The 14,434-nt window shown below is 41.5% G+C and overlaps 1 protein-coding gene across 2 annotated transcripts in view; it reads right to left on the bottom strand.

Annotated features, from left to right (window-relative positions):
* TMPRSS9 (transmembrane serine protease 9) overlaps positions 1 to 14,434 on the bottom strand; it is a 212,154-nt gene that overhangs the window by 6,019 nt on the left and 191,701 nt on the right. For both annotated transcript variants that reach the window (XM_077476274.1, XM_077476273.1), the window contains exons 18-20: positions 12,065 to 12,236; positions 6,852 to 7,117; positions 6,612 to 6,748 (exon numbers count right to left, since the gene is read on the bottom strand). In XM_077476274.1, coding sequence (XP_077332400.1) covers positions 6,612 to 6,748; positions 6,852 to 7,117; positions 12,065 to 12,236 — 575 coding nt within the window. The remainder of the gene's footprint in view (positions 1 to 6,611; positions 6,749 to 6,851; positions 7,118 to 12,064; positions 12,237 to 14,434) is intronic.

Below are 14,434 nucleotides of genomic sequence, written 5' to 3'. Positions count from 1 at the left end.
TTGGCTGCATATCAGAAAGGACACAGCAGTGAAGATTGCTTGTCTTTTTCTGATTTTGTTTTTGCTGCTCAGCTGAGAGACACATTGAGGATGGTGGCCTCTCTGCTCAGTATTGGTATATTGCTACACATCAGACATACACAAAGATTGAATGTTTGTGTCCTGTATGTCCTATATTTACTGCCTTATCGTTTGTATATCAGGCTAAGCAGTGTTTCTCATGGATCTACCTTTCTGCATCTTAGGGATACACAGCAGGGGTTTGTTGGCTGCAATCCTCCAGGGAGTCACAGCATTGGGGACCCCTTACTTGTTCGACCTGAAAATTGCTATTTGTTTTTTTTTTTTTCCCTGCGACCTGTGTAATCTTGAGGTCTGTGGATCCAGGAATCAGGGACTGCTGGTGTCGCACAGACACAAATGGTACCCATTGGAAGCCATAGTATATGACTTCTCATGCGTCTTGCAGTCCCAAGTCGCAGGTTGGGTCGCACGGGTGTGGGAACCCTAAACTTATCTGTCCCTTCTGATTGAGGTTTTGCTACACAGCAGGAATACTCATCATGGCGTTATTGTTTTATTTTGCAGCAGACCAGAAAGATTGCAGCTGTAAAGGCTGTCTGTCTTTTTCCTCAGTGTCTGCTTTTATGTTGTTGCACAGCAGAAATACTCAAGATTGAAGCTTGTTGGTGCTTTCTGTTTCAGAAAAACACAATGCTGCAGGTTGCTTGTGTCCTTTCTCAGTGTTGGTTCTATCTGAACTACACTACAGAAGTGCATGACAGAAAGGATTGTCTTGTGTTCCATATTTTTCCCTGTGGCATAGCAGAAATGCACAACACGGGAGTTGGTGTTCATATTAATCTTATAACTGTGGTGGTTTGTCAGAAATACACAACATAGAAGTTTGGGTCTTTCTGTCTTTATAGCCTTGTTTTGCTGTACATAGGTAAAGCACAACAGTAAAGGGGGTTCCTGTCCTTTCCGTATTTATATATCAGTTATGACCTAGCTAGCTGCACTAAAGAAATACGCAGCATTTAGGGTTTGCTTGAGTCTTAATGTTTTTACGTCTTGGCAGCACATCAGAAAACCAGACTATGAGGACTGTTTGTCTACGTTGAGGTTCAGATTTGGGTCTCTTCCCATATTTGATATATTGGTTTAGCTAGTCACACTCAGGCACACAACATTGTTGTCTATGCTTGTGTCCTTTCTGTCTAAATCTATTGTGCCGTGCCCACAATCTATGATCATTTTATTTGTGATATTATTAATGCATGTATCACCTTTTTGTATTTCAGCCTTCTTTTCCATGGAGGGGCCAGGAGTTCGGGCTGCAGCTGCCACATGTCAGAAAACCTTGACCACTTGCATTCAGGGATGCCAGAACCATTTCCTAGGGTTGAAGCCCTGTAGGGTTATGGGACACTGGAGGAAGGGGATAATGAATCGCCCTGTTTAGTAAGAACTTGGAGAGCTCTGTTCAGAGGAGTATTAGGGCCTGAGGATGAAGTATAAAGATGTATACCCGATCGAATAGGTTTCGGCTCGGTGCATGGCCTTCATTTTGCCCTTTTAGCAAAACTAGACATAGCAATATGGGTAGTCTACTCCTGCTAGGGACTTTAATCTCCTGAAGAAGGCTCTCAGGCGTAAGTAAGGACATAGATTGGGCGTGCCTTAAACCCAGGGTTCAAGCTTCTGTTAATCTATTTCCCTTAAGTAGGCTTCCCTTTAGTCTTTTGCTGACATAAAGATAAAAAGGAAGCAGTTTTATTTCCCTCAACAGGATAGTGTTAAGACAGGCCCTCTTATTGATTAATGTAGTGTCCTTGTCTTACACAGGTCTCTTATTTATCTTTTTAGTGGTTCTAAGTAGCACCTACAGGCATAATAGGCCATGGTTGTTAGATGTGGAGATAGGCAACATTGCTAACCTACAAGTTTAACATGTTTTCTGATTCCATTTTTAAGAGCCCATTTCACCTAGATACTGCATCTGAAGCGGAAAAGGCAGGAACATCTGTGGAGCAGACCTGCAGATCAGCCGCATGATCCAGCTAAGATGCCTTCATCAAGCATATGAGCGTATGGAGTGGAGGTAAAGCTCACTGCAGAGCCAAGGTTCGCCAAGAGGGTTTTGCAGTGGCCCCACCCTAAGGTAGGCCTGAGGTACTTGTTTATCCTCTCAGGTGTGCCGTCCTGGAAGATGACTTGAGAAAAGTACCAGTTACTTACCGGTAACTGTCTTTCTGGGAAATCTTCCAGGACGGCAGGCCTACTTCCCGCCCGTTGGAGGAGGGAAAATTCTAGAACACTAGAAGGTGAGTACCTATGAGGAATGATTTCCCTTGTGAACCTGGTTCAGGAGTTACTTCTCTACAAACTGAGGATCAAGGGGAAGGGTGGGGACTTAAAACAGCTGTCGATTGATTGTGTTTCCTGTAGGGAGGAGCCTCTCATCTCTCAGGTGTGCCGTCCTGGAAGATTTCCCAGAAAGACAGTTACCGGTAAGTAACTGGTACTTTTTTTTCTATGCCTGTATACCATGGTTGGTACTTAATACTCAACTATTTTGTAGAGACCCGCCTTGGGTTTCCTTTATTTCACTTTTTTTGGTAGATATGACCAGTTGAAGAGGTACCCCATCCCATAGGACAAATCGGTAAGAGGTTATTCCCAGCGTATGGGTTTAGGCCCCTGTGAGCTTTTTTCCTTTTTTATTTTAGATATGTTAGGCAGCAAGTGAACATGCCATCTCTAAAGTTGATGTGTTAAAAACAGAAACAAATGGCCAAGAGTAAGGATTTGACAAGGGCCAAATTAACATGGTAAGACAACTGGGTTAGACTATTTCCAAAACTGCAACTCTTTTAGGATGTTCCCAGTATGGAGTGGTCAGGACCTACCAAAGGTGGTCCAAGGAAGGAAAACCGGTGAACTGATGACAGTCATAGGTGGCCAAGACTCACTGATGCACGCAGGGAGCAAAGGCTGGCCTGTGTAGTCCGTTCCAATAGAAGAGTTACTTTACCTCAAATTGCTGAAAAAGTTAATGATGGTTCAGACAGAAAAGTCTCAGAACACAGTGTGTTGCGGTTTATTGCATATGGGGCAGTGTAGCTACAGACCAGGCAGGGCACCTAGACTGGACCATATCCACAGCCAAAAGTGCCTACAACATGGGTGCTCAACCTGTTGTCCTCCAACTGTTGCAGAACTATAATTCTCATCATGCCTCTCTTTGGGTGTCCGCCTTGCAATGCCTCATGGGACTTGTAGTTCCGCAACAGCTGGAGGGCCACAGGTTGAGTACCAAAGGCCTACAATGAGCATCAGAACTGGACTATGGAGCAGTGGAAGAAGGTGACCCGGTCTGATAAATCACATTTCCTTTCACATCAGAAAAATGATGCAAGACATTGTGCGTTTGCATCATTTACATGGGGAAGAGATGGGAGGAGGCCAGCCGATGGAGGCAATGTGATGCTTAGGGCAATGTTCGGCTGGGAGACCTGCCATTTATCTGTTTTTTTTTTGTTTTTTTTCTTGGACACGTACCACCTACTTAACCACTTCAGGACAGAGCCTCGTTTTGAGATTTGGTGTTTACAAGTTTAAAACAGTTTTTATTTTATTTTTTCTAGTAAATTACTTTAAACCCCCAAACATTATATATATATATATATATATATATATATATAACACCCTAGAGAATAAAATGGAGGTCGTTGCAATGCTTTCTGTCACACCGTATTTGTGCAGCAGTCTTTACAAGCACTCTTCTTTTTTTTATTTATTTATTTATTTTTTTGGAAATTTATTATTTTTTTTAAATTAAAAAATAAGACAATAATTGATACCCAACATGTCCCACTTCAAAATTGCGCCTGCTAGTGGAATAGCGACAAACTTTTACCCTTAATCTTCATGGGCGATGTTTAAAAAAAAAAAAAAATTACAGGTTGCATGTTTTGAGTTAGAGGAGGTCTATGGGTAGAATTATTGCTCTCTAACGATCGCGGTGATTCCTCACATGTGTGATTTGACCACCGTTTTCATATGCGGGCACTACTCTCATATGCTTTCCTTTCTGCACTCGAGCTCGGTGGGATGCTTAAAAAATATTTTTTTTTCTTATTTATTTAACTTTTTATTCTTTATTTTTACAGTGTTCTTTTTTTTTTTAATTGTCACTTTTATTCCTATTACAAGGAATGTATACATCCCTTGTAACAGAGGGAAAAAAAAGCATGACAGGACCTCTTAAATGAGATCTGGGGTCAAAAAGACCTCAGATCTTGTATTTTAGTGTAAATATGAGATCTGAGGCCTTTTTGACCCCAGATCTCATATTTAAGAGGTCCTGTCATAAAAAATAAAAATAAATATTGCTTGAAAAAAAATGTCTCTTTAAGAGCTATGGGTGGAAGTGACGTTTTGACGTTGCTTCCGCCCTGCAATGGTATTGAAATGGGTGGTGGCTCCAGTAAGCAGCGTAGGGCACCGAATCTGCCGCAGAGACCACTTTTATCTGAAAGCCGACCGCCCACTAAAGAAGCGGATACCAGAGTTATGGCAGCTAGCTGCTGCTATAACAATGATATTCCACTTCAAAGAGCCGACGTATAACAACGGCGGGAGGGCAACAAGTGGTTAAACACTGTTGGTGACCACTCCCCCCCCCCCCCCCCTTCATGCAAACGGTATTCCCTGATGGCAGTGGTCTCTTTCAGCAGGATAATGTGCCCTGTCACACTGCAAAAATGGTCCAAGAATGGTTTGGGGAACATAACCATTAGTTTGAAGTGTTTGCTCCAAATTCTCCAGCTCTCAATCCAATCCAGCATCTGTGGGATGTATTGGAAAAACAAGTTCGATCCATGGAGATCCCACCTTGCAACTTGCAGAACTTAAAGGATCTGCTACTGATGTCTTGGTGAATGTTACCACAGCATAACTTCAGAGGTCTAGTGGCATTCATGCCTCGATTGGTCAAGGCTGTTTTGGTGGCAAAAAGGGGGACCTACTCAATATTAGGTGAGTGCTCAAAAAGTTATGGCTGATTGATGTAGCTTCTATTGCTAGCGATCTGTAGTTTCCGTTAGGTCTGTATAATTGGCATCATTTTCTACCAAGCAAGGTGTTTAATTCAAAATTTTGCTCTCTCTCACATCTTTAAACTAGAACTAAATCCAAAGGGTTTTCTTCATTTTGAATAGAGTAAAGCCCCATACACACTATCAGATTTTCTACTGATTTTTTGTCTTCAGATTTAACAAAACCATGTAGTGCAAGGGCCTGCCTGATTGCATACACATTGAAACTACTAAGGTTTGACTTCATATTATATGGTTTTGGTAAATCTGAAGATAAAAATCAGCAGAAAATCTGATATTGTGTATGGGGCTTTAGGGAGGATTATAACCCCTGTCAGTTTTTTTTGTCCCATTGGGGAGATTTCCCTTCACTTCCTATTCCACAGCCACAACAGAAAGTGAGAGGAAATCCCTGGTTGTCACTTGAACTAGTGTCTCCATTGGAAGATTTCCACTTCCATTCCTGTTCTGGTGATAACTCAAAATTTGAGATTTTCTTTCACCAGTTAAAATACAGAGGGCAAAACCCCTAACTCAATCTCCACTCAGTGTTGCCTTTAGATATACTTAAAAAAAAAAAAAATGTTTGTCCTATAATGTAAATATACTCTATTTAAAATTTAGAGGACTGAATGACACTGCTCTAAAAGTCCTTCTTACTGTGCATGCTACAAATTGTGAACATTTAGCTTATATAGGTAAACAAATATGTCTTTGTATAGGCTTCATGTAATAACTAGTACAGACAGGATTGGAAAAAGAGACAGCAGCATTCTAAGCAAATCGGGCTGTATTTGTGTGTGCTCATGCTTTGTCTTTTAGCATGTGTACTGCTGTGGAAATGTATGCAATGATTTCATTGGTGTGCTGCTACCCTTTTTATTGTCTATTCTCCCCAGAAGTGGGTAAAAATGACTTTGGAAAAATAACTTCTGCGATCATTTCCCATGATCTCTATTTAGATGAGATACCATGTAATGAGGCGTACACATTATAAGAAAATCAGGCGAACGATCAGCTGGTTTTGCTTTTTGTCTCACAGCAATTTGGAACCGAGGATAGAACTAATGTATGAAAATTCTTGTATGACAAAGTCTTTTTATTTGTTGTTTCTGATCATGTGCTGTCTTTCGTATCTGACATTTCTCATACGAAAACGGTACACATTAAACAAGAATCGCCCATTTGGGAGTTTGTCCCTTTGGAAATTTTAATTTGCAAAGTCAGAACCGGATGTCAAAAGTTGTGTACACATGATACGTAAATCGAAAGATCGTGCCTCGTACGGAATTTTCCTTCCGATTTTTTTCATAGTGTGTACAGGACTTAAGAATAGAACATATATTATTGGTTTTATTATTGAGACTCTGGAATTTTGGCTTGAGTTCTGATTTAATGCCTTTTCTCATTTAAAATGTAAAAAGAAATAGCAAAGGATAAATAGTGCAATATGGGCAATTTTGACAGATAATGGGATACTAAAGATGGCAAAATTTGAACAATACATACCGAGCAACTGTCAACACCTCCTTGCATGAAGCCAGCACAAAGCATTCTGGGACTGATCTGAATGGGGTAAAATTTTCTGCATGTCTGATCCCCAACTATGGTAACAGAAGCTTTCTGCAGTTGTCTCGACATTGGACCTGAGATACATACAAGCCAAAGTTCACATATGGACATTAAGGCAGAATCCAGACAGTATTTTACATGGTGATTTCTAGAGCACTGATTTTTCTGAGAGATTACCTCCTTCTTTAGTAGATCCCCAACCTGTGATAAAGCATTTAGTTCCCTCTGAAAAGCTGTGACTTGTATCTGGAAGGCAGATGGGCTTGATCAAATTAGTATAGGAGAGTGGTGATGGCAGCTCCAGTAGGGCCACATCATTGTCCAGCGTGTAGACATTGTAGAAAGGATGCTTATGTATCCGAAAAATCTTTTCCACTCTTCCCTCCACTCCGTTAAGAAAGGGGGTCCCCAAGTATGCTGCCCACAGTTTTGGATCACTGTAGCTGACAATAATGAAAAGAACAGTCATGATGAAAATCATACAGGTTTATAGCAAGTGTGGAAACTTTGTTTTTCCGTTTTGGAGAAGACTAGAACTGTAACATGAAAACCATTAGCCACAAAATGCATCACTATCAGTAACAAATGGATTGAGTACCTGAATCCAATGTGCTTTCCTGGAGGGCTGAGATTACTGGTGGTCAACTTACTTAAGTCCTCAAATGTGGCCCCTGGCATCACCAAGGGGCCACACATGTTTTTCAGTGAGTGCATTGCTATAGAAAGTTATATGGAGAAGCTACACAGGAGATAGAGACTGCAAACATACTATTAGAAATAATTGCAGCCTGGGGACATGCTTCAGGAGACAGTTAGAGCCTTGAGATACATTACTTGAAACTGCTAAAGACCACTGCTATTGGTTTATAAGTCAATGTTTGTGCTCCCGACAGCTCTCTTAACATTTAATTGTACTACAATTAGATAAATACTTACATATCCAATGCAGACTTTTACCTAGACGTCTCTGGCTTTAGTGCCATCTGAGACACTAATCCAAATATACTATGTAGCCAAAGGTTTAAGAAGTCTAACCATCACACCTATATGAGACTGTTGGACATCCCAAAACCATGTACATTGTTATAGTCTACCCCCCCCCCCAATCCCTACGCTGTTTCTTTGAGATTTTATACCCTTCACTCTTCTAGAAAGGCTGTTCACAAGAGATTGGAGCGGCTCACAAGAGATTTTCACAAGAGATTTGGAGCGTGTCTGTGGACATTTATGCTGAGTCAACCATTACAGCATTTTTGGAAATCTAGTACTGATGTTTGACAAGAAGGCCTGGCTTGCAATCAATGTGCCAGCTGATGCCAGTTCCCAGTGTTGAATATGATTGAGGTTAGTGCTCTGTGCAGACCTGTCAACTTGCTCCACTCCAAATTTATCAAGTCTTTACAGACCTTATTTGTTAAAAAGAGAAGTCATTCTGAATCATAAAACAGTTTAGGTAACCCCTCGTATAACCTCACCTCTATCCAGCATACCTATTCCTAGGAAGTTGAACACCTTTTCATCGGCTTTGCTGAAAAACAGTGCAACTGTATTTTTGCTAGTGTGCAATTATTGTGATATTTCTTTATTGATTTCAATCAGGATCCTTTACACACTGCTGATATTTTTCTACTCTATGATTTTTTTTCAAGCTTTCTGCATTGCTTCTTGCACTAGTTTCTATACAGCAGCTACTTGGATTGGAGCATGCTCAGACCCCACTGGACAAGGCTAACGTGGAGGCACTGGGCTAAGCATTGTAAGACTGGTCAATTTGGACCAGGAGCTACCTCACAGTTGCTAATATTGGGCTCCATTTTCAATTTCCTGCCACCACTGGTTTCACCAAAGTAGGGGTTAAGGCTGAGAAAACTGAGCATTGACACCATCTGCTACCTACAGTGTTGCACCTATCATACCACCATTTAGCCAATAGGAAGCCTCATTCTGCTGTTGCTCCTGATCCTGAAGCACCGCATGGATCATCCCGTCTCTGATCTTGTTCCACTGACTGGGTCATCTTTGGCCTTCTTAGACCCTTTTCAGTACCAGTGGCTTGGGTTTGTGAAGTCTTGCCTTACTTTGGACTGAGTTGTTTTCTGCTACGAGGTGCAACATATCTTCTCAAAGCCAGTACAGTCCTGGAGTAAAATTACCTCAGCCCACACCCTTCTATTGGTTCTGGGGGTATTTATCCAGTATCCCTGGTAGCAGCCAATGTCTACCATCTAAATCCTAGGACTCCTATTATTATGTGGTTGTCCTAATCGGAGGCTTCTTTGGGTGAGTTTGAAGCCTGCCCTGAGTAGTGTGGGCATCCCACTTGGTTTCACACTTCTCCCCACAGGGGACTCCTTTTCCCTCTTGCGATGTTCCTTACAGCTCTATTTGTCTGCTGAGGGACCTCTTGACCAACAAGGTTGAAAGAGCAGTAAAAAGCTGATCCCTTTTTCCTGTTAAGGACCTGACGTTTTAGTGTCCTCCAGCAGCTCCATCCCTGCTCTCAGCACTAGTCCATCCTAGTGCCTTTCCTTGTGTATCCCCATTGGGAACACTCAGGATTCTCAATTTCCCAGGATTTTGCAGTTCAAGCAATGCTATGCAAACCTTCACTAGATGTGAATAGGTTACAATCAAGCAGGACTGTTCAGCTCAAATCCTCGCTAAGGGAGTCTACTTCCTGTGGACCTTTGACCTCCTCCTTATATGTAGCAATTTTTCCTCTGCCTTCCCATTTGAGGGTTTGTAGGAAATCTCTTCCTCTGTTTGAGGGAGATTGACCTCTGGGCAACACACCAAACTAGCTTAGTTTGGGTCAAGAAGTTCTGGACCCTATTTGCATGTCTCTGGAGGGAGTTGTCGAGGAATTCTTCTGTTGATCAGTGTTTTGACATGACCTTCACTAGATATAATCTGGGTCCCTGATCCATACACTGGCTAGACTTGAGTATTTCATTTGTGACCACACTGATTTTCCCTGAAGCCATGGTATAGTCTTCAGAATTTCTTCAATGAGTGATCTGCCCTTCCTTTTATACTGGCAGAGAAATATCCATTGCTAGAGATTCTTGTATTCCACTGGACAGTTGGCAAATAGGACTCGTTAGGACACTGTCGATTTTCTCTATGGGGGGGGGGGGGGGGGTTAGAGTAAGTCCTGAGGCCTTTGTAGGACCTAATCACTGGGAGATAGGTCCTCTTTCTGCTATGAAACTGCAGTCTTCTGAGAAATTCTTCTTAAATTCCTTCCTTTCTCCTATTCTCAATCAGTTGAAAGCTCCTAATAGTAGAGGAATACCCCTGGGTGTTCAGTTGGAAGGGCTTCTAATCTTTCTTCTGATTTTGGAGTTCTTGTACCCTATTGTTTTCAGGGTATACCCTTTATCTCGGCTTACTCTTTCTGCAGCTAGCATTTATCATCCTAACCTCTTCTTTAGGGGGATTCAGGTTGCTCACCTATGACTGTCTAATTGTGAGATTCATTCTCTGATTAGGCAAGGAGGTCAAGGATTAGAAAGGTTAGGCTTTCACTACTGTTGAGTGGCTGGTCTCCTATTTGGACATCGTTGTTTGTCCAAACTTGCCCTTAGGGATCTCTTAGGTACTAGTTTCCTCTCAGTGGTTATTCTCTGTCTAGGTTTGGAGCACCAGGTTCTTCTACCTTAGTGCCCCTACTCTTGGTTGCCTTAGTTCCACTGTTTTTTGCATGGTCTTTTCTTTTTTTAGTCTTGATTCAGACCTTGAATTCTTCAAATGATCTGTTGTGGGATTGACCCTACATCACATCAGTTGGACCTCTCAGTTGGGCAAACATTTTTTTTCAACACTGTCAGCGCTGACCATTGAAGGGGGAATTATTGTAGCCACTTACACCAGTTCTGTTTTTTTTATTGCAGGCAATGACACTAGTTCTAGGGGTTACATTACTGCCAATTACACTAGTTGTAGCTTATAGCTTGTGCTTATTATACTCCCACACTACAAGCTATACACCATGAAGCCATACCCAATTCATTGTCCATGCCTGCAGATATTTAGTGGATGGTGGGCATGATACCTTCAAGGCATCCTTCCTATTTTAAAGATGTTGGCAACTATGAAGGAGATGAGCTCCTGTGCATTGGGCTATTTGATGTCCTAAGTTAAAGTGTCACTAAACCCACATCATAAAAAAACTATCAATAAATTATGTATTACATGATGTTCATACAAACTCAGTCAATATATACATTTCTGTATTCTGCAAGAAAAAACTGGTTTATCCTGCTGTTCTCTATCTCCCCTCTGTCCTCAATGCAGCTAGGGAGTGTGCAAAGCAGTGTTGGCAGTTCTGCACATGCTCAGTTTTCCATCAGTTTCTATGCTGAGCATTTCCTCCCTATTACATCTGGGCAGCCCATGTGATTATAAAGTCACACATGTTGGCGTATACACAGTGATAAATGCCAGCCCAGTCTCTCCCTCCTCCTCCATCTCCAATAACCAGCTAAACACAATGGGGGCAGGATATTACATGTAGATTGATGAAGGCTTCATCTCCCTCTTATTCTAAGGCAGAGGCTGGATGAGCGTGACAAAGCCTGTAACTGGCAGAAATTGCCAAAAAATAATAAAGATCTGATTTCAAATATATATTTGTATGACAATTTAAAACAGTTTATTGATACTAATTATTTATTTTATTCTTTCTTCCAACGGCTATTCTTTTCATTTTGAACATGTGACCAGCAGCAGAGGACTAGAAGCTGTAATGAGCTGTAAAAGCATTTAAAATGTGGCCTATTGATCATTTTTAGTACCGTAACATACACAATCTATTCCATACAGTACAATTATTCACTTTTCTGCCTAAGAAAAAATAGCCAATGGAAATGAGAGGAGTAACATCAGTAAAATCACAAATTTTACTGAAAACTGAATTTTGCTCATTAAGCTGCTTAGGCGAAATTTGCTTGAAAAAGTAGTATTTTTATTATCTCTTCTTTAAATGGTGTTTTGAAGGGGGGATCTATTTAGGTAATTAAGTTTATTTCATTTAGTGTTTTTTTTTTCATTTGTGTTTTTACAATTTTTTTTTGCATTTGATTGTAACTTATGTACTATCTATTTAATGTTTTATTATAATTTCTTACTCACTGTCTGTTTTTTTTTTTCTTTCTTTGAAATATTAAGACTAAGGTTAGTCAAAACCAGCTTCAGTAATGCTTAGGAGCCATTTAAAGCCCATTGCACTCATAAAGAAAAAACACCTTAATTTTACCCTCTCTGGTGACTCCAATGCAGTTTACTAAAGTGGCAACCTTTTGCTGAAACCTTTTGATTCTTTTATGGAAAAAAATTGAATTAATCTCTAGTAACCAGTACAAAATAAATAATGCCGAACGAATAGCTACATGTCAAAGCAGTGGGCGGCAGACAGCAGCCAGCGGTCTGAGATCAGCACAGCTCCACATTTGTGCTCCTTTCTTCGAAGCCAGAGACTAACTTGCCACGGCCACTCTCCTCTCAGAGAACCGCTTCCCCCGACTATCTTGTTAAAGGGTATTACTGGAGCTGCACCACAATCTGTTACAAAAGAAAAAGAAACACAAATGTCAAAGAAAACAACTTTATTGTTTTATGTGCCTACAGTATACAAACATTTTGCTTGTTGCAGGAAATAAGCTATATATTTAACCACTTGACCACTGAGCACTTAAATCCCCTTCCTAACCAGACCAATTTTAAGCTTTCGGTGCTCTCACACTTTGAATGACAATTACTCAGCCATGCAACACTGTACCCATATGAAATGTTTATCTATTTTTTTTATATAAATAGAGCTTTCTTTTGGTGGTATTTAATTACCACTGGGTTTTTTATTTTTTGCGCTATAAATCAAAAAATGCAGAAAATTTGGTAAATAAAAAAAAAAAAATTCTTTGTTTCTGTTAAAATTTATTGCAGAGTATTGCATAGTATTGGCAGAGTATTGCACAGTGTTGCATAGTATTGCCAGAGTATTACAGTGTTGCAGAGTATTGCACAGTGTTGCAGAGTATTGGCAGAGTATTGCACAGTGTTGCAGAGTATTGCACAGTATTGGTAGAGTATTGCACAGTGATGCAGAGTATGGGCAGAGTATTGTTACTGAGCAGCGCTGTGGGCACTACACATCCAGCCCACAGCACTGCTGCCATCTCTCCCCCTCTCCCCTCGCACTGTACCAATCAGTACAGAGAGGGGAGGGAGGAACCGGCATCATGACGTGACGCTGTTTTTTTTACAAGTGATCGCTCCATCATTTGACGGAGCGATCATGTGGTAAACGACTGCTATCAGCTGCCGTTTAACGTGAAGCGTCGGCGGTCACGGATGGTCCAAGGTGCCCGCCCCAGGGGGTGCAGGGGAGCAAGATTCTGGGAGGAAGTCCCACGGACGTCCACCCAGAATAAGCCGACCGTGCTGTAGCTGTCTTTCGGCTATGGCCCGGTCAGCATGTGGTTAATTGAATTCAAAAAAGCAACTGAAGACTAGTTAGGGCATTTGTTATCATTGAAAGGTAATTTATAAGACATAAATACAACATTGTCCAATGAGGACACAGACAGCAAGTCCTGAGATATGTTCTAATCCTTCTTCACCCTACTAGAAAATGTGTTTTTATTTTTATTATTTTGGGGGGGGGGGGTTTAAACTAGGGAGCTTCTTCTCTTCTTGTTATAACACCTTTTAAATGGACAGCAAATGGGGAGAAATCACTATTACTTCCTGTCTGTTCTGTCTGTGAAGAAGAGAAATCTCCCAACTGGAGACGGCAATAACAAATTGGCAATAAATAGCCTTGGTACCCGCCTAAAGAGTACCATGCAATTCTTTATTAACCACTTCAATACAGGGCACTTTCGCCCCCTTCCTTCCCAGCCCAATTTTCAGCTTTCATCGCTCTAGCACTTTCAGTGACAATTGCGTGATCATGTACATATGTGTGCAGGTGATCACGTACATATGTGTGCAGATAATCATTGGGACATGTGATTTTAGTGGGACATATGTGGGGGACATGTTTTTATTATTAGGGACATGTGTTTTTATTATTTGGGGACATGTATGTTTTGGGGACATGTGTGGGGACATTGTGTTTATACTGTGTGGTGTGTTTACACTGTGTGGTGATTTGTGTTTACACTAGACTGGTGATCAGTGAGTAAAAAGCTGTAAAAAACAGCTCATACTCACTGATCATCAGCCAGCTGCAGCAATCTGCTCTCCTCTCCTCTCCTCAGCGATGACTCCTGTGTGAGGAGAGGAGGAGCCGATTGCCTAGCAACCGGCTGTTTGTTTACATCACATGACGCCCGTGATTGGACACGGCCGTAATGTGATCAGGAGGGCCAATCACAGACCCCTCCTGCCGATCTGAGATGCGCCGTGTCCGGGTGACACGGGCGCATCGGGATCGCGCAGCTGCGCGGGCTCGTGCGTGCGCGATCCAGCTCCTTCTGATGGACGTTCCTGAACGTCCTATCAGAAGTAGACGGCTCCCACCCGGCCGTATATGTGCATTGGCCGGGTGGAAAGTGGTTAAATCAGGATAAAGGGAAAATAAAATGTCCTCCACGCTCACGTATTTCAGCCTTGTAGGGGCTTTAATCATAGCCATGATGAATCATAAGCTATGCCTAAGGCCCCTACAAGGCTGAAATGTGTGAGCCTGGAGGACATCATTTATCCTTTAATCCTGATTTAATATTCTGCAAGATGCAGGATCGTCACTAGAGGCA

This window comes from Lithobates pipiens, unplaced genomic scaffold, assembly GCF_037356315.1.
Source record: "Lithobates pipiens isolate NorthernLeopardFrog02 unplaced genomic scaffold, aLitPip1_a1.2 Scaffold_13, whole genome shotgun sequence".
In the NCBI taxonomy this organism is placed as follows: domain Eukaryota; kingdom Metazoa; phylum Chordata; class Amphibia; order Anura; family Ranidae; genus Lithobates; species Lithobates pipiens.
Note: the sequence above shows the minus strand (reverse complement) of the source record. Positions and strands in the feature narration are given on the sequence as shown.